This window comes from Nilaparvata lugens, chromosome 3 (genome assembly GCF_014356525.2).
Source record: "Nilaparvata lugens isolate BPH chromosome 3, ASM1435652v1, whole genome shotgun sequence".
In the NCBI taxonomy this organism is placed as follows: domain Eukaryota; kingdom Metazoa; phylum Arthropoda; class Insecta; order Hemiptera; family Delphacidae; genus Nilaparvata; species Nilaparvata lugens.
This window is the reverse complement of record NC_052506.1, coordinates 25,971,932-25,997,806: the sequence shown is the minus strand read 5'-3', so window position 1 is coordinate 25,997,806 and position 25,875 is coordinate 25,971,932. Positions and strand designations below refer to the sequence as shown.

The 25,875-nt window shown below is 31.9% G+C and overlaps 1 protein-coding gene across 6 annotated transcripts in view; it reads right to left on the bottom strand.

Moving 5' to 3' along the window:
- Window positions 1–25,799, bottom strand: part of LOC111044961 — a 49,046-nt gene extending 23,247 nt beyond the window's left edge. Inside the window, exons 1-11 of one of the 6 annotated variants that reach the window (XR_005570720.1) lie at window positions 24,711–25,799; window positions 23,263–23,358; window positions 22,766–22,883; window positions 21,924–22,022; window positions 21,115–21,200; window positions 20,092–20,225; window positions 15,881–15,972; window positions 13,314–13,405; window positions 10,594–11,505; window positions 3,548–3,656; window positions 1,149–1,205 (exon numbers count right to left, since the gene is read on the bottom strand). Coding sequence is in view for 5 of the 6 variants with exons in the window: in XM_039423400.1 (XP_039279334.1) it covers window positions 1,149–1,205; window positions 3,548–3,656; window positions 10,594–11,505; window positions 13,314–13,405; window positions 15,881–15,972; window positions 20,092–20,225; window positions 21,115–21,200; window positions 21,924–22,022; window positions 22,766–22,883; window positions 23,263–23,294 (1,731 nt within the window). In the remaining variant the exon portion in view is untranslated. Of the gene's footprint in view, window positions 1–1,148; window positions 1,206–3,547; window positions 3,657–10,593; window positions 11,506–13,313; window positions 13,406–15,880; window positions 15,973–20,091; window positions 20,226–21,114; window positions 21,201–21,923; window positions 22,023–22,765; window positions 22,884–23,262; window positions 23,359–24,590; window positions 24,611–24,710 lie in introns of those variants that run through there. The other 5 variants (XM_039423400.1, XM_039423399.1, XM_039423395.1 and 2 more) reach the window with 5 other exon arrangements.
- Between the last annotated feature and the right edge of the window lie 76 nt (window positions 25,800–25,875).

Genomic DNA, 25,875 nt, shown 5'->3' with positions numbered 1-25,875 from the left:
TAGCATTTTCAACAGAAATGTAAATTTAAGAAGACATAATTTGTAAAATAGCATAATTTGTGAATAACTAACTACTTACAAATAAATACTACAGTAATTCGCAATGAATGAATTGGTGAGTTGGTGGGCTATGTTTCAAAAGACTTACAGCTCTAATGAAATATATTGAGAGTAAGTTGAATTGATAGACACTTTCAAATAATAGATAAAAATAATGACATAACAGTCATTATAGGTGAATTTGTTAAGCAGTATATTGTTTAAAACTGGCAGCTCTTATGGGGAATTTCAATGAGGAATCAATTATTTCGAGGAAAAAAGCTTGAAATAAAAATTTCAAATCTGACTACGAATCGATTGAAACGTTTCTAATGAAATTTGAGTAGCTGAATATAAAACACATTCAATAAAACAAGTTATATGTTTGAGGGTACATGGTATTCATCTCGCTCTAGAAAGGTTCTAATGAACAATGGAATTGAAGTACAATTGAATCATAAGGATCGAAAAATTTATCATTTAGAAAATATATGTAATATTATTGATCTAACCATTGTTTTACGAAAAGACAAAAATTATTTTAAAACAATAAATAACGGGAATTTCTTTTGGAAATGCCAAATGATTGAAACAGAATTCACTTCAGTTCACTCAGTTTCACTTAAATGGTATAGTCTGGTACGAAATTGAGTAAGTTTCATAAAATATTGAAGTGAATGTTTTAATTGCATACCGATACACTATCATTTTGCATGTTTTGAAGAGTTTTTCATTTAGTAGTAAATGGTTCTTTGAATCAAACAAATAGTGTTGTAAAACGTTTTAAAGAGTTTTTCATTTAGTAGTAAATGGTTCTTTGAATCAAACAAATAGTGTTGTAAAAATTGAATTGAATTGCTGCCTTTATTTAAGATTGGAAGAGTTTTGGACATTAGCCTGTTGCTCCTTTTCGAACACAAAATGATTTACATTGAGAAATAAAAAAATCTGAAGCTAAATAGTTAAACTTGATTAGGATTCTTGAGAATAGTAAAGAATAATTTGATTCTTGAGAATTCAGGATACTTGAGAATAGTTTGAAATAATATTTTTCCAAGCATTAGCATTGATTCATAGAATATTGAAAAGTAATATTTCGAATTACATACCGGTACACTATCATTTTGCATAGTTTCAAAAGATGCTGAATCCTCCAGGCTGTCAATCTACAACAATCAACAATATAATATTAGTTGATTAATACTTTGATTAATGACTTCTGTCCAATTACACTTATAATACAAAATTAAATTAAAAAATCAATACCATGATTTGGTTTCAGTTAGTTTATTGAAATTTCATCGATATAAGGCATAACATAATTCATCAAAAAGGTTGATAAAACAAAAAAATACAGTTACAAAAAGTATTTCACAAATTAAACTGATCTATTGAATCTGAAAAGCAATAAAATGAAATTTGAGAAAAATGAAGAGAAAATTGTAGTAACACATTAGAAAAAAGGCAGTACTGTATAGATCTTATAATTACAAAGGTTAATGTAGCAAAAAGAATTAAAACTGTTATCTAGACATAAATATCACATAGACATCTATGAAATATACACTTTTTGGCTGAGTAAGATTGAAAACTCGTAAATTCATACTGGGTCGAAAGATAATTGTATTGACCTCTGCATTCTTAAATTTGAACTATTGTTTTGATATCTAGTTATGTCTTTTCAGTCACGACAGATGTCATATCGAGACTCCATGTTCTATTTCATCAATAACTAATAGAAGCAATTATTATTGTTGTCTCCCTTGGTCAATTGAGGATCGAAGTTTGGTTGCTAACAAAGCCTCTTATTGTTTATCTTTGATACAAAAATTGAAGCCCTAAGGTTTTTGTAGTGATAAAATTGCTAACCAAATATCAGGTCTTATAGACATGAATATATTATAAATAGTTACCTAATTGATTAATATTCACTTTCTAACTGGAACTTTTTGCATGCAATTGAAGTGTATGACAATAACCAACCAGCCAGTAATTAGCAACAGGCTACTAATGGGTATAGGGAACTTGAACTTGATATTAAAATTATCAATGGAGATAGTGCTTTTCTAGGTAAATTTTCACTGATACTGTTGTCATGAGTAATTACAGTAGTTACATGAGAAGGAAGAATTCTAATTTCGAAGTTGATAAGCAGTTACATTGTGTCACAAATAATATCGCTCAACAGGCCCTCGTTGTTCTAATTTATTGTTAACGTAGACCTACTTGAAACTTATCAATCATCACAGGTGTTCAATTGCAGCAGCAGAGAAATATGTATATTTTACAGGAAATGATAATATTTTAATAACACTGTTAGTGTCACTCTATAATTGATGATGAATGATTTGGGATTTCCCTAAATTTATAATTATTCATTGTCAATGTGAAGTGAATAATGTATTCATTGTTCACGCTACTTATAGAAAAACCAGGATTAAAACGGATTACTGTTCAGGGGTACGTCACCGGAAATTATCAGAGTATTCAGAGCCCATAAAGGGTAATTAGAGTAAAAACCACCTAGAACTCCATGTAGAGAACTATTCCGAGCCACAGGGACGCTCACACTACCTTGCCTGTATATTCTGGAGTTTGTAGCATTGGTCTCAAGCATGCATCGACGTGGACAAGAGGTGCTGACCTACAAAATTATAACACGCGCTCAAGGAACACCTATCGAATACAACAACATAGGACATCGTTCTACGAAAAAATCCAATCCATATGAGCCAAGAAATTATCAACTCCCTGCCGCAACACCTTAGGGATATTGACAATGGAGTGCAGCTCAAGAGAAAATTGAAGGACTGGCTGGCTGATAGATGTTTTTATGACATAACGGACTTTTTGTTGTAATTTTTTGTTTTATAATGTGACGATTGCCATACATTGTTGTACATGCAATGAAAAATAAATTTAAAACAGTTCTGAGTTATAAATAATTTGGACTTGTATGAAAAAATCAATCATCAATGTATCTTATTGTTTCGTGATACTATAGTGAGGTCTACGTTATAATGGCAGTATTTGATTAACATTGGTGTTGCTATCCTTGTCTATCATTCCACAAAGCAAAGCTGTATCCTTTCCAGCTCCGCAAAGTTACCAGATCGGTTTTTAACAATGTAGAAATATAATTAATTAACAAAATATTCTTAATATGAATGTTTATTACTTAATACTTGACCATTGAAGAGTATATTTTCTTAACGAATAAAATATAATTGATTATTTTATACAAGAATGAACAATTAATATTACCATCAGATAAAACGACATCAGCTAACCTCTATAGAAGGCAGAGAGATTCGGCAACGCTGTTCTCCCATCTCTCCACTAGCATCATAACGTAAACCCCACTATACTTACAGTAACCTACCCTACTGTATCCCATCTCTTACTTTCAATATATGTGTGATTATAATATTGAATTTCATTCATCATGTTTCTTATCAAGGTGGGAAAATGTTTGAGAAGTCAAGAAAATTTGACATTGATTACTCACATTGCTGATGGATTTTCTCTGGAAAATAGGCTTTTCATGCAAATCGGTTGCCCTTATAACGGTTTCAACTGATGAAGAAGTAGAGTCAGGCTGTACAGGTAATGGCTCTCTGCAACAAAAATTGACAGAAATTTAAATTTAATATATTTTTAAAATAGAAATGTATTCAATTATATCAATTTTTCTATCTTATTAGCAGAAGTTTGACAATATCTGTGACAGTTCAAAAAAGGTATATTATTTATGTTGTTTGAGGAAGCAGAGTATGAGGTCATGAAACATATTATTTTGGAAATAAATGAGCAAATTGAAAGATTATGAACTGTATAATTTTATCGAAATAAATTCAATCAATTAAACTGCAGGTAACAATCTAAAGCAAATAATGAACTTGATAAAAACAATTCATTTCTTCACTGAGAATTTATAATATTATTGATAAAGTACTTCAAAAGCATTCTATTATAACCTAACTAGATTAGTCAGACGTTTTCTGAAGAGTAATGCAAATACAATCATAATTTTACAACAACTGAGTAACAAAATGGATGGGAAAAAGGACATTATGAACGTTTGGCTACTATTCACAAAGTAAGTGAACTTAGGACTACAGTATCTCGAGAGTGAGCGAAAATGAATCATTTCCGGAGCAGTTTTTATCAAAAACTTTACCGAAAACACAAAACTTGTCAAGGAGTAATAAATTTATAGAGAGCGAATAATTGGATTGGAATGTTTTAAATTATTTTCATCATCTAAACGTTTTATCATCACAACATTTTTATGCAAGGTATATAAATCAATGACATGTGGGAGCCTTTGATAAGAACTGATCCAAGATCACAAGAACTGATAAATAAGATCACAAGATCTTGGGCAATATACTGCTGCATACAGATTTTTACTTTATAATAAAAATCACACTTATTACATAAAAAATTGACATACTAATTTTCGCCGTAATTTAGCCTACAAATATGAATCTATACCAGGCCCGGCCCCAGGAGTGGGCGGACCGGGCGGCCGCACAGGGCGGCAGGTTTTGGGGGCGGCAAATTTAAAGGAACGGAAAATTTTAAAATACAAATAAATAATAAATTCATAATTTCAAATGTGAATGGTAAAATTATATAAGAAGTTTTTCAACCTCGAGCTAATGAAGACTTTTCTAAGATCAACAATGTCGCAGGAACGTCTGAGTGGTCTAGCGAACATAAAATAGTTCAGTCCCCAGATCTTGAAGAATTGGTGAAGGAATTGCAAAGGTCAGACGAGTTCTACTTAATTAAACAGGTGTGTTAAACAAACTTGTAGAAATTGTAGTTCTAATTACTTAGCAAGTCCTAATACTATGTTGCAGTGTACGTCTTAAGGCTGTGCAAAGGCTAAAAATAAACTTTCTTGTACTGGTGATATTTTTCAAAGTTTTTCGATTTGTACCGGTATATATCAAAATGAAAAAGTTTTCTTAGGAAAACATTCTCTTCCAATCATTACTTTTTGAGATATGAACGCCTAAAGTTTAAATTTTTGGGACAGGACATTTCAAATTCGGTAAGAGATAAATTTTTCATGGTATTGTTGATTGAATAAAACAAGAAAATTTTGAAACATTTTCTGAAAATATCAATTTTTGAAAAAGTTATTCAATTCACAAAAAAAAACTCAACACTATTTTGGTCATTTTTAGTAAATTGGAAAACTTTCTCAAAAATTGATATTTTCAGAAAATTTTTGTTTTATTAAATCAAAAATACCATGAAGAATTTATCCTTTGAATTTTATGGATTCATCTCGTACCGAATTTGAAATGTTCTGTCCCAAAATTTTAAACTTTAGGCGCTCATGTCTCAGAAAGTAATGATTGAAAAAAGAAAACTTTTTCATTTTGATAGCTTGATCTTTAAGCGATCCTTGATCGTGTCCTCGCGCGCCTCTCCACTAGGAAATACTGAAATGAAGTGCAACTAACGGTTGATTCTCATAGAACATGATCTCATGGGCTTATATCATTGTGCGAAATATCACTGTGAGGACAATATAGATGGTGATGATGGTTGAAGCTAAAAATGCCCAGAGGGATTTTGAATTTTACATCTAGATTGTAATCGGGATATATTGTTGATCAAATACTAAATATGATCAAAATTGATTTTTTCCTTAAAATATCACTCATATTTGAAAAATCATAGCTCAGTACTCATTGGAGATAGAGAGTTCCGAATGATCTCATTTCATTCAGAATTTTATGATCTTGAAAAAGGCAAGAGCAAATTTTTCTGTCCGATCACTGATTTTGCCGGAAATAGCTGAAAACTGGAAAATGAACTTAAAATACGAACTTTTTGGGCCACTCTGTATAAACTATATTTACTATAAAATTGAATATACTCCCTAGGTTAAAGCCTAAAATTAATTTCATTTTCAATTCACTTCTTTATAATTGCTATTATTTTTATTATATTTGATATTGAAATAGCTATTATACTTCCAATTTTCATCGAAATCAAAATTCTTTATGCTATTACAACATTTTATAAAAAGATAAGCTAAAGGATAGCACAAAGGAATTTACATGAAGAATTTGGTTCTGAACCTCTCTCATGTATCCAAATAAAATATTAAAAAATCAGAACTACGATATAAATTGCAAGCAAACCCCCATTTTTATGTCTATATTGACTGGACTTTACTGTTCCCCAATATTTATAATTGTCAAATATTTGTTTAAATGTCAATAACTAGTGTTAAACATAATTTTTTAGAGTTTACTGAGACTCTTTGGTGTCGCATCACAGCGGAGACACAATAGTAACGCTGGTTACACACTGGGCGGTTTCTGCCGCGGCGGCGAAACTGCCGTCGCAGCCTCGAAAAAAAGTCAAGCTTACACATTCAGCGGAAAAAATACCGCCAAACATCGAGCGGCAAAAAATGATCAGTATGATCGTATGATCGTATGATCAGTAGCCAAAATAATTGTTGTAGTTCTTCATCGCAAATGTGTTGTGACTTCACTGTTTCATGAGTGTTCAGTTAATTGTATTTTGCACATTTTCCAAAAGTATATATTATTAAGTGTTTAACTTAAAATGGAAAGGCAACAACTTTTACCACGTTTGTTGTGCCGTCGAAGGAAAAGAAGACAGCAGAGAAATCGCCTTGCTTGGATTCATTGAAATGAACGTTTTTATTAAATCGACAGCGATATACAACATATTACAGTTTTTTTCTTGTCATCCAGAGTTTCAAAATCCCCCTAATCTCCATACACACTTCCTTCTACGCATTCCTTGTTGCATCTCGATCCTTAAATATGTCGAGGGTTTTGTCCCACAAAACTGGCCTCTGTTCTACAAATGATATTAACAACTCATTGTCTATTAACTTACTCATTTTCTCACACTCGTCAACCACAAACACTTAAAACAATAAATAAATGTTATAAACAACTTACAAACTTTACAACAAGACACAAATTAAAAGGCTGATTTTCAAAGACCTCTGACTTGGAGCAACTGGGAAAGACGACTGATCAGCGGCGACGGTAGACAACCGCCAAATATGTTAACGCCCATTTGGTCACGTACGCCACTGCGTAGACAAGAGCAGCAAAACACCGCCAGCCGCAGTGGCAGTGGACGGCTGCACAGCTGCCGCCAACGGCAATATAGCCGCGCGGCGTTTCTGCCGCCCAGTGTGTAAGCTTCCATTCAAGTTCATAGACTACTGCTCGAACGGCGGCGACGGCGAAATTACCGCCCCGGCAGAAACCACCCAATGTGTAACCGGCGTTAGGCGATCGCTCAAGGAGGGGTGGAACCCGGGATTAACAATTAAAGACGGGATACTTGCGGGGGGGCGGCAGTTGCCGATCTCGCCCAGGGCGGCAAAGTCCCTAGGGCCGTGCCTGATCTATACATAGCTTAGCTTTGAAACATTCTAGTAGGTACTAATAAAAGTAAAAACGTAGCTATAATACTTTACTGAAATAAGACTAGAATCTAGTCTACATTAACAATAAACCCAATGCGGTAATAATAAGATTTACAAGAAGTAGAAAGCAACATAATATTTCATACTCTTCAATGTTTGATTCCATTACGAACTGCTTGTTAAATAATCAATTTTGAAAAACTAATTACGAGGTATACCTGACTGCTATGTCGTAATTAGTTGTTCAAAATTTATTATTTCATAATTCAAATTTTAAAATCTGAATATACAAACTACCCATTATTACACACTAGTCTTATAGATTCGTACAAATTGTTCAAAAGATTAACATCATATCACGTGTATAGTAATTTACTTATGGTGCGTTTACGTTTTTGTTGGAAGCCGACATGTGATCAATGTTTTTATTACGTTTTCTGTTACGTAAAAGTACAAAATTCTTCAATCTAATGAAAACTACAGTATTTTATAAGGTATTTTTCATTTACTTGGAACTGAATAATTGACAGTATCAAAATGTTCATGCAAAAATTCAACAACTCAAATGACTGTTATGAACAGTATTCATAGCGTGTTCTGAAATACAGTACTATACTTTTAGCACAGAATAGACTGCAGTTAATGCATTCATCTAATAATAATATAGGGTATATAGAAACTCACTCAAATAGCATTTATAGCGTGTTTTGAGAAGAAATTTTGATAAATAGGTTTTTTAATCAGTTTACAACTGGAGGGATTATGTAATAATCCAATAACAATGGAAAAGCAAACTTACAAAAAGTAAATCCAAAGCCTTTATTGAACTGGATTTTCAATTTCCACGCGATGAAAACTCCTTGCAAAACTCCAGTAACAAACCGTCAGACAAAACCGAACAATACTCTCACAGCACTGTGCTCTATTGACAACTTGATTTGAAACTAAAATGAAATGCCAAATAGGCTATTGAGCATCAATTGATGGGTGATGGTGGGGGATGGAGACAGGGAAAAGAAGAGGAAAGAAAAGAAATTGATAAAGATGGTAGGAAAGAGAGAGAGTAGGAAGGGTTGGAGAGAGGGAGCATATATAAGCTCTTATCAGTAAAAACGGCTCACCAAAAGTGAATGAAGGCCAAACCGGCCATTCTCAATTACTATGTTCAATATACAAATTAGATAGCCATAACTTGATATAATGGTCCGAACAATCGTTCAGAAAAGTGTTATTGAAAACCCACATGTTTTCAGCACGCTTCGTTGTAATTACAGTGACAACAAACTAGAACAAATTTAGATTACCTGCTTCAGCGTGCTGTCTATTTACGGCTACAAATTATAAATCTTCTAATTCTTCGCACTTTTAAGGATAATTAGTTATTAATTACCCGGTACCGTATTCTCGATTCATAATTTCATTTAAAAACAAAAATGAAATAAGAAGAAGTTATTGTTTAAAATTATTTGTGTACTATAGAAGGGAACTATATTCATTTCTATTTAATCATTGAGAAGTATCCGTGGATTTTAAAGAGCATTCAAAAATTACAATGTTTGTACTCTAATTGTTTATTCATTATTAAAATTGAGATTGATGAGAAGGGAAATGAAGTAAGAACATTTGAGCACAACAGCAACTTGAAGAAAAATAATTGAAATACAGTACCATTATACATAATATTACCTATAGGCTACATTATAACTGAAATAACAAGATAAAATTTGTTGAATGAGAATTAATATTGTGGAATTTTTCCATAATTGAAATAAAATGAGTTTTTCAATTATGAAATAAAAAACTTACAAGTCGAAAAAATTCAAAATCCCCATGACACAACGAGCCTGAAAGATTCATAAATCCAATTAACTATTTTTGTCAGTCTAAATATAAACACTACCGCTTGAATCTGCACATAGAAATAGAAGTCTGGTATACGATAAACCGATCCAAAAATTCCGATTTTTAAATCACAATATTGATGGGAAATAAAAATTTACTACCTAGTGAAAAAAGTTATCGGTCATTCACTTCAGTCGATTATTAACACCTTATGCAGAGTAGTAGCTTATTAATAAATACGGTTGAAGTTTCCAAGAATGAAATAGTGATAAATAGCTAGCTAGATAATGAATAGAATATGTTTTTCAAAAGGTTTTGATGTTTAGAAATATATTTCTTGAGTTGTATGACTTTATACTTCGTGAAGAATATGGTGAATAGACTGATACTGTAACACGGGAGAACCCCATTATAATGCACAGTATCTGTTACGTTTTTTTGCGAAATAAATTTAATTGGAATTTCAAGATAGTATTATTTTAACAAAAAATATCTAAATTTTCAAATTATTCATCCAATAAATAATACCCATTAATAATTATCCAATCATTTATCGTTATTATCTGATTCGAATCTCAAATTGTTTAAGTGTATAATAATTTTTGCATTCTGTACAAATTCACAAATTAATCAACCTGCGTTACAGCTTAAAACAAATTATCAATCATAATTGAATGATCATGAGCCATTATAAATAATAGTTTATAATTAGAGTCTCACCTGACTGTTACTAGGTCCATCAGGCCTATTCATCAGACTGATAGCCTTCAAGTTCTATTTATTATTCTAATAATTCAATTTTATATATTATTCATTGCAAATATTATCTAAAAGTGCTTGTTTGGGAGCTTAAATGTTCAACTGAGAACTGTAAAATTGTTCAATCATCATAAGTAAATAAATATGATGTAACAAATAATGTTTGGTAACTAAAACCATAGAGAAAAGATAGCATAAGAAGATATCCCATGGTAAAGAGGTAGTTTATGTTCCAAATTTCGAGCCGATTTTTGTTAACTCAAGCCAATTACTGTCGACTACTATCTATTATTACTGCTTTGGCCGGGTGAGAACGGCACAGTATGAGAGACTACCAGCGTTACATAGCTTTACGAAAAACAACTACGTGGTCCATCGGCTCAAGATAACATTAAGATTTGGAACATACCATGGGATATCTTATTATGCTATATTTTCTCTATGCTTGAAATTTCAAAAATAGAGTTGGGAATTTAAATTTGAAAATTAAAATAAAAGTCTAATCTTACCTGACTGATACGAGTTCCAAGGGCGTTTGAGAACTGACCCTCATGAGGGACCTGGTGAGGCGTCGCCTGGATGGCGCGCGATTTAAACTCTCCGTCATTTCCGGTTTGGCCTTCGGTTTCGGATCCATCAGAATCGATAACATGGAGTGCAGAGGTTTCACAACCAGTTTACTAGGATTAGGATTATTGAAATCTGTCACCAGGGTACCACCATCTTCCAAACTGCTTCGTTTCACAGGGGACAGTGACCCGAAGGGACTAGAGCTGGGATTGTTGACGTTACCTGGTGAGCTGTCAGAGAGGGTTTGGAAGGATAAGGATTCGGATACAGATTCGATCGACTTTTTCCTAAGGTCGTTGGAGATTTCTGAGTGAGGAGTGCTGCAGTACTCGGGGGTTTGTATGTTGGAAAAGCCTTCCGGGGGTGTTTTGTAGGGGGAGGTTTCCGGGGAGTTGATGAACGTGAAATGGGGCACCTCTAGGTTTTGTACGATAGGGGAGAAGGTGACAAGTTGGGACACTGTGTCCTGTAGGATACCGTAGGTGGGGGAGGTGATTCTTTCGTCAATGTCACAGGTAGGACTGGAACGGGAACCGGAACGGGTGGGTTTCGATTCGAGGCCGGAATCGGTCTCGAAACTGTTGGTGTCCGGGAACCGGAAGTACTGCGTGTGCGGGGTTTGGATTTGCAAGGGGCGTCTGGTGGAGACGCGAGGCGGAGGGGACGTGGTGTTTGCTGGTGTGGGATCGGACAGCTGTCGGACAGGTCCCGTCAGGCCTGAGTTGGTGTGTGGGTGTAGATAGGACTCGAACGAGTGGGCCTGTTGAGTGCCTCCAAGCAGCATCAGGTGAGGGGAGGGAGGCGCTTCACATACCTCCTCCTCTGGGAGCACTGACAGCTTGCGACAGGATCTGCAATCAAGTAACACAATTTCATTCAAAAACCGCACTCATTTTACTACTATAATATTAATTTTGCAATGCGAATGATACCCAATTAAGGGTATTGCTTGTTCGTAGGTAATGGAATGATCGAGTGAGATGATCCATGCCCTCCGGCGAGATTCAAACCCACGACCAGACAGAGCGTAGCAGGCTGTTTCATTTTATTCATAATGATTGTCATTGAAATTAGTCTAAGAGATTAACTTTTATTTCACTAAGAGTCTTACACTATAAAAAAATACCTATAAAACTTATGAACGATTACAAATAATTTTCTCTCAAGTACCGATGCTAAAAAGATACTTTGGTCAAGCCTATTTTCTATTATATGAACTACCTATCTCTCCTATTTCTTGATATACAATCAACAACTCGAGTGTTTGTAGAACACTTGAGAACCATCTTATCAAATCTATTTCTTGGTGTTCAATGTCGGTTAATGTTCTTCCAGATAAGTGCTGTTGACAATTTACTCTAGTTTATTATTTCAAAAGCATTTCCCTCGCCCCATAATTCACTCTAAAATCAATTATTTGTATGCATTACGTACACGCAATGACTGTATCAATAAAATAAAATAGAATGTGAATCATACTGATAAGAGTAGATAAAGGTGAAATGAGAAGATACTGTTAGTTGCACATGTAATTTATTAACACCAAACTAGTTTCAATGCTCAATCTTCAGTGGTATTTTTTGAGTTAGTCTATATCTTCTCATTTCACCTTAATGTAGGGTAATTCCACAGAATATCTGTGTTCCGTGTAAATTTCAAAGTAGATTATTTCATAATTGTGTCATATTAAGAGAGAAATTGAATTTCTCACATAAGCATAATGAAAATCAGGTGTTTTGATCTGAATAATTTGTCAGATTATTGAGAAATGTCAGATTTAAACATCTAAGATCCAAGGAATAAGTGAGGCAACTGGAAACTACTATCCTCCAAGTTAATTCTCCAAAGTAAGCTTGATTATCATGATCTCATCGAATTCAGATTCAATTCCAAGTTGAATTGAGTCTCATCTTAATGTATAGAGAAAAAACTTGAATGTTGTCAATATCATTGATTAGATTTGACAGATTGATTATTTATTTATTCATTGGGTGAACAATTACAATATCGGAATGAAAAAACAGGCGGTAGCACAAAACTTTTTCTGTTACTAAATTTTGTCCAATGAAATGTTCAAAGTAGGTTCAAGTTCACATCACAAAAATTCTCCAAAAAAATAACTGGAATACACTATATTTATAATTCTGATTTTGAATTTCAATAGATTAATAGAAAATCCAAATAATAAATTATAAACACAAACTCTTGAATTATTCTAAAATAACGATAATTTTGAAAATTTTCAAGCCTAGAATTAGATTCATAGATTGAGACAATGAGATACTAGGTTTAAATATTATTGATAATAATATAATTATATAATAATATATAAATGAACCTGAAGCCTGAACCAAAGTTTCCAAGATATAAAATAAAATTCCACGCTGATTTTTATGTTGTGTCCTTTTTAAATTAAAACTGTGTTTAGTTCACTTATGCGATATGAATAGACACTATACACATATTAGTATTGTCTTATAGTGAATGACTTATAAGATATTTAAATAAATGAATATCTTTAATTAAAATAATACAAACAATTTCGCATACAGCTATCCGCCATCATCATTAAAAAAAATACTGTACAATATAAAACTATGTACAAATCGAAAAGATATACGATTTTTTTACTCCAGTAATATTTATTCGAATTACTCACCTATAAATGTCCAAATCAAGGTCTAGCGAACGGGGTTCGTATCCCACTGTACTGCTAGAAGAGCTTTTATGTGAGGATCTGGATTGATGAGTCTGCAAAATTACATTTTTTTCATATTTCTAAAAAAACGTCAATAGCTTGATTTAATTTTCTAATTCAATACTTTTTATAAATTCAATATTTCAAAACTCAGTTTTTCAAAGACTTTTAATTACAATTGGAATCACTCTTCTTTAGATTTAAAATTTTGATATAGATTGAACCTTTGAGTGATTATTGATCAAATTTTATAAAATGGTATTAATTGATGACAACCATACTTTTTTCTACAACTATATTGTTTACAAGTAAAATAAGAATAGATGTCATTTTTAAATGTGATTATCAACATTACTTGAATATTTGAAACTACTATCAAACTATAAGCTATAATTATGAACTATTTTGAGTGATATATTAAATTGACTGATGTCTAACGCACATTTGAACAAAAAAATAAACCCTCCAGCACTATTCTCAAATTGAATAAAAAACTACATTCTGTGTAACATCTGAATGTCTACTGGTTTGTGAGCACGTAATAGTTGAACATTGTTGAGGCACAAAAAGAATAACTAACATTCAAGATAATAGTTTTTCATTGTTCCTTGTCAGGCCTTAAGTGACACCAGGTTTTCACTTTTCAATAGTTGTAGAGAATGTGTTAATTTGTTAAATACAGACTCTTACCTCACAGTAACGTTCTAAATGGATAATTTTAAACTTTACTCACTAATGCTGAGAATATGATTTGATTGGCTGCTGAAAACAGATTAATTTATCAAGTTAAAATATAAGTGATGGATGAAGATGATTTACAAACTAGATAAGATATGAAATAGCTATCAATTATTGGAAAAATATTTTCTAATTCACAAATTATATTTGAGTTGAGTATATTTGTACACAACTACTGTAGATGATTTGTTTTGTAAAAATCGTAAATTTGCTAAATAAAGAAAAAATTACAAGACTATAGTTTTTATTTGCGTTATTAATATGCTGATAATAGAAACAATATAAATATTATGTTAGTTTTTCAGAGCCAATCAAAACGTTATAAAATAATAACTTTTCAAGTTTTGTTCAAAAAACGAGTCTACAAATGCAAAACTGCTTCAAATTGTTTCATTATTCGTGTATTCAGAGAGAATAAATTTTGCATTTGTAGACTAGTTTTTGAATAAAAAAAGATCAAAACTTGAAAAGTTATTTTTTCAAATTGAAAAAAGAACAAATGAAAAAGAGATGTTGTCAGTTCCACATAATTTATTCAGACCACACTAAATTTCCAATTCCCTTAAGGAATTGTTTTTGAATGAAAAAAGAACAAAACTTGAAAAGTTATTTTTTTCAAGTTTTGTTCTTTTCTTATTCATAAACGAGTCTACAAATGCAAAATTTATCTTCACTGTATACACAAATAATAAACCGACATGAAGTACACACTAATTGAACAAAACCTATCCTAAATCATTGCGTTTTAAGATGAAATGAAAGAGATGTTGTCAGTTCCACATAATTTTTTCAGGCCACACTAAATTTTCAATTCCCTTAAGGAATTGTTTTTGAATAAAAAAAGAACAAAACTTGAAAAGTTATTTTTTTCCAAGTTTTGTTCTTTTCTTATTCAAAAACGAGTCTACAAATGCAAAATTTATTTTCACTGAATACACAAACAATAAACCGACTTGAAGTACACACTAATTGAACAAAACCTATCCTAAATCATTGCGTTTTAAGATGAAATAAAGGAGATGTTTTCAGTTCCACATAATTTATTCAGGCCACACTATATTGTCAATGCCCTTAAGGCATCATCATCAGTGGTCTTATTGATTTCTCAATATGGAGAAATTCCACAACATCTTTTTTTCTCTAGTCAATTTCATTGCGGATACCAACTGCCATAATTATTCTCAACACTTCTACAAGCTTTAAACTTTTGAGGCCTATGCTTACTACTCCGCCATTTTCATCTCATTTCATTTCATTCCACAATCACAACATCAAATTAATGATTGGGAGAGAATCAACAGGATAAACCCAAAACTCTTTCTCTCCCTAATTTTTATAAAAATAGTCTAAATAAGGTTATGTAAACACTTGTTAAAATGATCACATAAATTTACAGTTCAAATATACTTTATAAGCAAGCACAACCCACACAGTAATCTGAAGAAATGTGGAGGATTCTTGTACTGCCTATTATAGTTATTGAACTTGATAACAGTCTTCAAACAATGAAACTTGGGAAATGAAATAACATTTTTCATTATTTTTTACCGTACCATATTCTTAAGCTGGAACAGTGACAGTGAACAGCGAAATATAATTGTCACGAGTTCTAATTAGACTATTACCACTCAGCCCAGCCGAGTGGCTATGAATAATACCATTGAAACTTATGGCAATTATATTTTCACAGTTTGTTCACTGTCACTGTTGTATGCGAATCCAGCTTGAAGGATTCTGCAACTGTTTTGAATAAGCAACGAAAATTGTTATTTACGATAAATTTTACTCACATTAACTGAATCATAAGAACTTATCGGGGGTAGGAAGCAATCTTGTTCTTGTCCAACATCAGAATCCACTCGAACGTCTACTACCGTTAAACCTGCAATTAAAAGAAACATGAATATAAGAGTTTAACCAATTTCTCCAATTAAAGTCACTATATCAGCACTGGAAAACTGGTTATTGATATTCTTTACATATCATAGAGAAAAGATAGAAAATAAGAAAATATAGGTATAGGTCGTCTATGTTCCAAATTTCAAACCGATTCTTTGTTGACATAAGCCGATCACTGTCGACTACTGTTCATTATAACTTTTATGGTCTGGTGAGAGTAAGAATGACACAGTATGAGAGAATACCAGCGTCACATAGCTTCACGATAAAGAACTACTTGGACTATCGGCTCGAGTTAAATTTGGAACAAATTTTAAAATTAGAACAAAATCAGTTATATTTGGAACATGAATAGCATGGGATATCTTTTTCCCATAATAATATTCAAAAAGTTTTATTATTTAGTCTTTAGTGCATGTTATTCATCAAGACACCCTTTATATTTGTTGTATCAATAACGATTAAATATTATCAATTATAATTTAAATTATTATCAATAGAATCGTTTATTTCTACTATAAGTTTAAAACACTCGCTGAATTAAAAGCAGAGGAAATCTAGAGCAATACAAATCCATAAGAAAACAAAGTATAATTCGAATTATTATCAATCGAATCGTTTATTTTGCAACAAGTTCAAACACTCCCTGAATCACATCACAAACAGAGGAATACTTGAGCAATACATCCAAATGAAAATAGAATCAGACGATATTGATAGCACGATTGTACAGGCATGTGAGCCTAAGAACAATTGAATTAATGAAAGATTCTGTTCAGTTTTTATTAGATATATTCAAAGGAATTAAATGCATGAAACATTTTTTAGAAAGGGATTACCATTTTTGTCTTCCAATTCCACGGTTAAAATACAAGGAAAATAATAGTTTAAATACAAACCCGATTCACTCAATAAAAGCTGTTTATAAAAGCTGCTATTGAATTGATTATTTGTCAATTTTAAATTTAAAACTTTTCAATCTGAAAAACAAGAATGGGAATTTAGTGGATACCTACGTATATTTTTCATAGATATTTTTGAGACAGGGCTCAATATACAGACACTTTAGAACAGTAATTTACTCATAAAAATCACTGCACCATCACAACTTTCAAAGTTTTATATCAACACTAATGACAAAAAGGCCTGATTCAAACAATTATCAAATATTCATTCGAAGACTCTATCTAAATGAAAATTAATCATTTTATCTATCTATTCAAAGTCAAAATTGTTCTCAGATGAATTCATCTCTCAATCAGGACTGCAAATAAGATTCACTCGTGATCAAGACGCTTCAAGAGTATTGAGTGAGGTTAGCAAACGAATAATATATTGCAGAATATAATGTTGCGATGTTCAATTGATTTGAACAAGTGTGCATGAATTAAACAATGACAGATGAAACAATGAATAACATGAAATACTGAATGAAGAGCTACAATCAATGAATTTAATTTTATTAACTTCATATTTGTATACTTTTTCGAGATGGTTAACTGGATAGACACAACAACTGGAAGACACCAATTAATAAGTTTTATTAATTTGACTAATTATTTCTGATTAAAGCTATCATTATTTTTACTCTTTTCTATGTATTTTAAATACAGTATATTCAAATATTAGAGCCATAATGTAGATAGCTAAAAAAGTAAAAAGGAACAATACTACTGTATTGTTTACTCTATCCAATAAATAAATACTGATACATCCTTAATATAATTTAAAAAATATTGACAGATGAAAAGTCGTCAATTTTTAATTTTCTCAGTTTTTCTTATACTATAATTTTATTTTTCTGAGATCGAGAGATACCCACACAAACTACTAACTTGAGCGTGAGTAGTATTAATTATTATAATAATTAGTAATAATATTCGGGTCATGAGAGAAAGCAGGTGGTTACAAGCTTCTCAGCACATAAATTATATTATTTTAGTGGAATCGGCTCAAGTGGTCATCTATTCAAAGGGAATGGCAGGCGCATGTCTCTTACCTCATCTGATCGATTAGTACACCAGCACTACCACTGACTCGACAACCGACCTCTTCCAAATATTTATTTATTGGATAGAACAAACAATACAATAGTCAGAGAAAAATAGTTTTCTATTATCATTTATAAATACTATTTGAGAATGAAACTGATGAAACTCCTCCTTAGAAGGGGAATGCATTTCACATTCTTAAAAGTTTCAATTATTTAGTTGGAAACATAGTGTCTGACAGTGGCGGCTGGTGATTGAAAATACTGGGGGTTGCTGTGCTGTTTTTACAATATAATATTCAATAACTGGTACCTTAATTGACACGCGTCTGATGTGTGGGGAGGGGGTAAGAGTTTAACTTAATGATTAAAACAAAAATCTATTCAATTTCTGATTCTATTTTTACACAGCAATAAAAGCCCATCCAAACAAAGCATTCTTCAAGTGAAACCATGGCGTAATTGGCAGCTGAGAATTTTCAACTCTGATAAAGATAAACAATGTAATTTTTTACAAAATGATAAATAATTTTACTTTTTGTGTTGTTGAGAAGTTGATATTGTGGTAATTATTCATATTGAATGAAAAAGACTAAGAAATTGTCAAAAAACCACAGATTTATTGATACTTAGAAATACTTATTGATACTTTTCTAAGTATCAATAAATATGTGGTTTTTTGACAATTTCTTAGTCTTTCTCATTCAAAATGATAAATAATTATTCTATATTTCATGTTTCATGGACAAATGGAGATTGCATATTACGACACAAAAATAATTCAGGACAGTCCATTTTTTATTCGACCTACTTATTTTGTTTCGAAAATATCAAAAAAATTGAGCATGATATTTATTATAATGTTATTTTATCATAATGATAAATTATTACATCATGCTATTGAGGCTGTTATAATATTATAATATAGCCCCATCAAAAGATTATATACTCATGGGAGAGCAGATAGCAGACTTTCACATTCATCAGAATCTGGTACGGGGTAATTTCACATCTAGTGGTGGTATGGACTGCTAGCGCCTCAAGCGGATGGTTGCAGAAAAATTGCCATCACATTGGTCTTATGGGCTCGTGTAGAAAAATATATCACACTACTAATATACATAGTAATAGTGCGCGTACATGAGTTTGGTTGCAGGAGGATTGCAACCTCTAATGCTATATATTCAATATTCAGTTCCACTACAGCGTCTGATTTCGCGTGAACTGCGTGCACGTTCTACAGTTTGCTGCTCTTATTATAGGATTATGATGAAATTGTGAAGCTAATATCAGTAATTGAGATAATAATAGAGCTCACTTATAAATTCAGTCACTTCATTTACTCCTAAAAAATAATTCATTTATTATCATCAAAATGAAGGGGGTTGTGCAACCATGCAACCTTAACACGAGCCGCCACTGGTGTCAGAAATAAAACACAGTTTAAATACTATCACAAAGGTGATATAGTTGGTGTATAAAAAGTGTGTAAAACCATCTATAATCATAATTTTCTAAAACTAATATTTCATGTGAAATTATAACAATTTCTCATAATCATTCATCGAAAATTTTAAAAATTCTGAGAAAAGTATTTCACTCAAAGAAGATGTTTTGAAGTTGAGAATGGAGTTAAATTGAAATTTACTTTCAAGATTCATCACTCCTACAGAAAGGTTCATGATTTGTTATTTCTTAGATTAATACTGTAATATTATAGTTAATTCTATTATAATAAACTTCATACAAAACTACTTATACTAAAATCCGGGTCATGGATTTGTGTTAAAATCAACACATATTTTGTCAGATGTACTAGTTGGTTTTAACACAGAACCATGGTCTTGTGATTTCAAGTGTTCAGTATTATTCGAGTGATTGACAGATCATATTGACAATATAATCAGTTATTGAAAGGTGTTATAACATCAATATTTTGTCCACAAATTATTATAAAAATTGATTGGGAAGATTCACCATAAAATGAAGTCCTGCAATATGAAGCATTTTCGTTTCAGACATCTCAAGCTACATTGACATGATTTTATTTATCATGAGATGAATTATTTAGAGATTATTGATTTCGGTTCGACATGAGAAGTGAGTACTCACCCACTTGACGATTATTGTCGGTTTGAACAGCTATGCTGACATTCGTAACGATTGCAGGACAAGAGCTAGCGAGTTCTTGACTTTTCCAATCCTTTGCTGACTTGTTGTCTTTCGTGACAATGCATTCCAGTGACCTATTCAAATTGAACACAAATATATTTCATATTTGAACTCAATTGTAATATAATAACAATTATTACACAACTTAATTGTAATATAATTCAATAACTTCCAATTTTCAATACAATCTTCGTACTTGAATCGTTGTATGAAATCATTCAAAGCTCTTATTACATGATAAAATTAGAAATTGTGGCGAATCTCATAATTTAATACAATCATCAAGCCCAAATTGTTTCATACATTGACCTTTCTGTATTACATATCCTGATTTTTTTCTGTATATTGTCAGCTTTATAACTTGATGTGGGCGGACAGGGAAATGTTTTGTTTTTTGCAGTTTTGTCAATATAATTTTCATCTTCATTTATCTCATTTGTGAGCATTTGAATTGTGTTTGAAATATTGTTGCAGGGGAGCTTTTCTGTGTAACTTTAAGTTATACAGCATTATGAAACACCACATCTTATCCAACTAAATCCGGGAGTTTTGAATTCGGAATAGGTTTAGTTTTGAAGCTGCTTGGTCTTTCCGTAATATTATGATTATTTAATTCCCTTTTCAACCTAAGTTACGTTATAGCAGCCTGATCTGTATGATTAATAGCTATCGGCTTATACTCACATTTGTGGAGCGCTTTCGGACGCCATGTCTATTTTCAACACTCTTGTATTGAAATCGAAGAGTATTTAATTCCATTTGATACATGGTATACAAAATTAAATCTTGAATTATGACAGCAAATGACTACAAGCTTTACGTAAGCCACTACATAAAGATTTATTCATATTTTATGATGATTATATTACTGTAAAACATGAATTTATTCAGATTTGAAAGTCATCAAATGAATCGATTAATTCAATTTTTTCATTGCTATTTATTATTTGAATTAAAGCTCACCTTGGTTGGTTCTCCTGCCCCAAGGTCTGAGTGGTACGATGGATAAAGGCACACACTTTCTTTCCATTGCCCTGGGACGCTGCGCCCTGAATAAAAGTTAAATATGCATACAGTAGTTACTAGTTACTTACTAAACCTCACTAGAGAAGTGATGAAATATTTATAGTTACTAAACTTATAATTCTATAGATTGCACAGTATTAATAGTTTCAACAAGTCTCAACAAATATCAAATTAAATCTTAATGCTCCATATAGTTGGATAATTCTCCAGTTCACGCTTTGCAGAATTTATTCATAATCATCATAAACTAGCATCAATGTTTTTTAATATAAATGGATTCATTAATAATATTTAGATCCCACTGAATAATCTCTCAATAGTTAATAGTATTTTCATTGCGGATGATGCCCTCATGATCTTTATGATTGTCTGTGGGTAATGGAAAGTGCGAGGGTGATTTTATGAAAAGATCAAAAGCCCATGCAGTCAGCGGGATTCAAACCCACGACCAGGTAGCGCTAGCAGACTGAAGGGTGTAACGCCTTAGTCGTCTCGGATATCCTAGACAGCATTCTTAGCAAATCTCACCAATGCTTCAAGTGAGGTTCAAATCTAATGTTTAAATCTGACCTATGTTTCAAATCTTACCAATGGTTCAAGAAAATTTGAATTAATAAATTCGCTGCCATGGAACGAGATGAGTGTGTAATCAAGAAGGCGAGAAAAGTCATTAGTCGTTATAAAAGAGTAAAATTTAATATGAGATGAAAACTGAAAAAAAACTGAGATTTCCATAAAATTCTCACCAATGATTCAAGTACTGCCTGGCTGTGCTTGATTTGAGCCTGTAGAGCGGCCAATTCTTTCTGCACCAAAACTCTGATTTCATTGTCGTTATTTGCACTCTGGAAACAACAAAACTTGATTTACATTTCGTTGAAAAATTCCATGGTGTTCTTTTTTATGAAAGACTGCTATAAAAATCTATCTAGAACGCAGACCAACCACCAACATTGATCTCCCTCTTGAAATGACAGGAGAATTGCTCCACAAAAAGTAACGAAGTGAAAAGCAATACTTATTCATTTCAGCAGGATATGTCGATAATATTATTATCATGATCTATACTATACTATAATAAAGGAAAGAAATGGCTTATACACGTACGGGATAGGAAAATTATGTTTTAATTTAAATAAACTACTGAACTACTAGACTGATTAACTTGAAATTTTGCCTATCGATTCTTAATTAACCGAGGATGGTTAAAGGCCTATTTCCAATTCTTCAAGATTTCAGTACGTCAAGTTTTCAAATAGACCCTTGCGAAGCACGGGTTTCCAGCTAGTGTAATATAAAAAGAGGATGAGATTAGATTGGTTGGTAGGTGTAATGTACATGTAATGTACAACGATATTAAGAGGAAAATAATAGCAAATTTTATTTCAACTTTTGATGACCCAACTTAAATTAACAAAAATAATATTTAAGAATAAAACATGGATCAATGTCATGTCTGTCAATAATCGTCTTCTCTTGCTGAAATGCAATAATAATTGATTGATTTTTATTCTGCTTGATGACGATTCAATTTCAATTTTCATGTTTTCGTGAGAGGTATAAATATTGGATAGTTGAAATTACTTACAGTGGCGAATATTTTGATTGGACTGCATGTAGGTTGTTGAGCAATGATGACTGTATTCGCTTTTGTTGAAATAAGCTGTTGGCTCTTTCCCTCATTGTTTTGCAATGCTTCAGAGGAACTGAAATTTAATAATTCAAAGGAATAGTGCACCTATTAATAACGATAAGTCAACTATACCAGTTTAACGATTAATTGCACAATCAAGCATATTGTTAATACAATGATGTAACCAAATATGATATTGTATTCAAGAATTTATATTGATCGATTCACATAACAAATGGAAAAAAGAGGAATCTACTGAAAATTGATAAAATAAATTTATTTCAAATATTAGACCCAAACTTGTTCATCTTTGGTGAATATAAATTATATTTACAGTTAATTTTGTGTTATTCAATGTTTCAATCCAGTTTCACAACTTCACAGCAAAATAGGTATCAACATCATCGACAGAATGTGGGTTTTCTAGTTGTTATTGATATGTTTCCATTCACCTCTTAGCACAGCTAGAAAGGCAATTTCCCATGCAGGTGTCAACTTCACAGGCAGAAGCATCCGGTCACCTATAACATCATCACTCCAGTAGAAATCTGAGAAGAAAAATTGATTTCTTACAAAAATTACAACAGGATAACAAACATCCTAGTTGATAAAAAAGTAATAGATTAGAGTAAAGATACCGTTGAAGTAACGGTATTGATCTGTAACTAATATAACTTGTAGTGATAATTTGTATCTGCTAATAGCCTTCTGTCTCAAATTTTTAATAAGGAATCTAGGAAGGAATGGCATTTGCAATCATTTTGTAAGAAGGAAGCTGGGAAGGAATGATGTTTGCAATCTTACAAGGAAAACTGAGATTAAGTTGAGAAGACAAAGTAAAAATCTTCTCACCTGAAGCACCAACAGAGGTTTCATCATTTTCGCGAGGGATACAAACATTGTCAAAGTCAGAAGACTTCAGAACAGAGGAAAGAACTACTCCATACATTGTTAACTAGACGTTCCCAGCTTCCATCTTCTGTGCTACATACATCAATTAGACTTTGATGACATACTTAATAATTAAAATGATGTTTATTTAAATTATGTCATATTTATGAATTTCTTATTTAATTTTAATGTCTTATTTATGCGCTAGTCAAAATGAAGTCAATCTTGGATCTCCTACTCAATAGTAGTTTTATCAATTTATACTATACTACTATGATGTTACAACAAATTCAACTATTTCAAATAACTTATTAGACCCAAACTTGTTCATATTTTATAAATATAAACTATATTTGCAGTTAATTTTGTGTTATTTGATATCTCAATCCATTTTCACATATATTTATTTAATATTCAATAAAATAATACAATATTAAAAAATATTAAATAAAAATATTCAATAAAATAATATGACTATTTCAACAGAATATACTTAACAACACATATACTTAAATATACTTAACACATTAGTAATACACACAGTGCAGTTGACTAAAGAAATGAAAATTCAATAATTTTACCCAACTTGACGTGTCAATATTTATGATGATATATGATCAGATATGATGATACTACGATTATTGAATATATTCTCAATTAATAATTATAAAAATATTCTTTTCATCTTTATCCTTTTAAATTTTCAATTATTTATTCATGTATTTCATCTATGATTAGATACGACTGTCACCATCACTCCTGATTACAAGCTTGACTTTTAGATGATTAATGCTTAATGAAATTTGAAATTTAATTCCTACAATAATCAAATTAATCATTTAAAACCAGGAGCAAAATATTTTGAGATGTTTTGTCAAACACTTCATACCGGCTTTCCTATGTCATATTTACAAATTCCCAAAAATTTATTGTCATAATTTGAAACAATCAATTTGGTAAACTAATGTGCATTATCCATTAAAATGTCGAACAATGTTCTTCTACTTACGCCAATCATCTGGGCACACTGTCTCCAATTACCAGAATCCGTTTATCGGACAAGATGTTGAATGCTTAGGGAGTCATTCAAAATTACCGTACTGTGGACAAATTTCCCACAGCGGAAAATCAAATTCGATTTATAATTTCCACAGAATATTTCTTTAATGTTCACCAATAATGATTACAAAAATTGACACTCGAAAATTGTGATTTTAAGATAGGTATAGCATAGCCGTTTGTAGCCCACGTTTGAAAGTCCAACGAGTTTTTGATGAGTTGAAACACAGAGTATGGAAGTTTCAATACGGATTCAAAATTTTGTTTGTGTGATGTAGTCAAAACTGAAAGGTTAGGAGTTCAACTTTAGTAATTGTATACATATTTTATTCATATATATATATACCTTACATCTATAGTTGGTAGAAATTGTGAATGTAAGTGATATAAAATTTGAAAATAGTAAGGTTATTGATTTACCGTGGGCGAACCGCAGTAGGTCTGTTGGTGAGATGAAATGGAGAGAACTCATGCAATGGCAGTTTCCCGCCAAATGGCAGAACTGCGCATGTGAAAGGGAGGGAAAATGGAAAAGAGGGAAAAAGGGAATGGGATGGGAAGGATCAATTCAATTTCCCCTTCCCTTTCATCAAGAGCCTCCTGTCTGCTATCCCTGCCATCGTCTCCCTATCCTTTCATAACAGCCACTCATCACGTGATAAAGCACACTGAACTCGAGTTCCCTGTTTCCCTGTGCTCTAAATACGCAACAACACTCACACACACATGAGTAAGCAACAGCAATACGCTTGTACACACTTGAGTGCCTCACACACAGTAATCGTAGTAGAGCATCCTGGGCTTCTGTCCCCCCAATTATCTTTCAGCAAAATAAACACTCGCGACGACTTTCACTTTAAAAGCGAAAAACGTTGCGACTTACTATGAAAATAGTCGGAGAGTGCAGGATAATTAGGATGTTGAAATTTTTAAAACACATTGAAAAAAGCGGAGCTGACTACATAATCAATTTTCTTGAATAGGACATAAACTTGAAAGTTAATACGACAAATAAATACCGATTTAATATTGGAATAGTACTTGTAATTATGATGGATTCGGATGAAAAATTCTTATTTGTGAATAACAAATGACCAAGACAAAAACATTTGCAT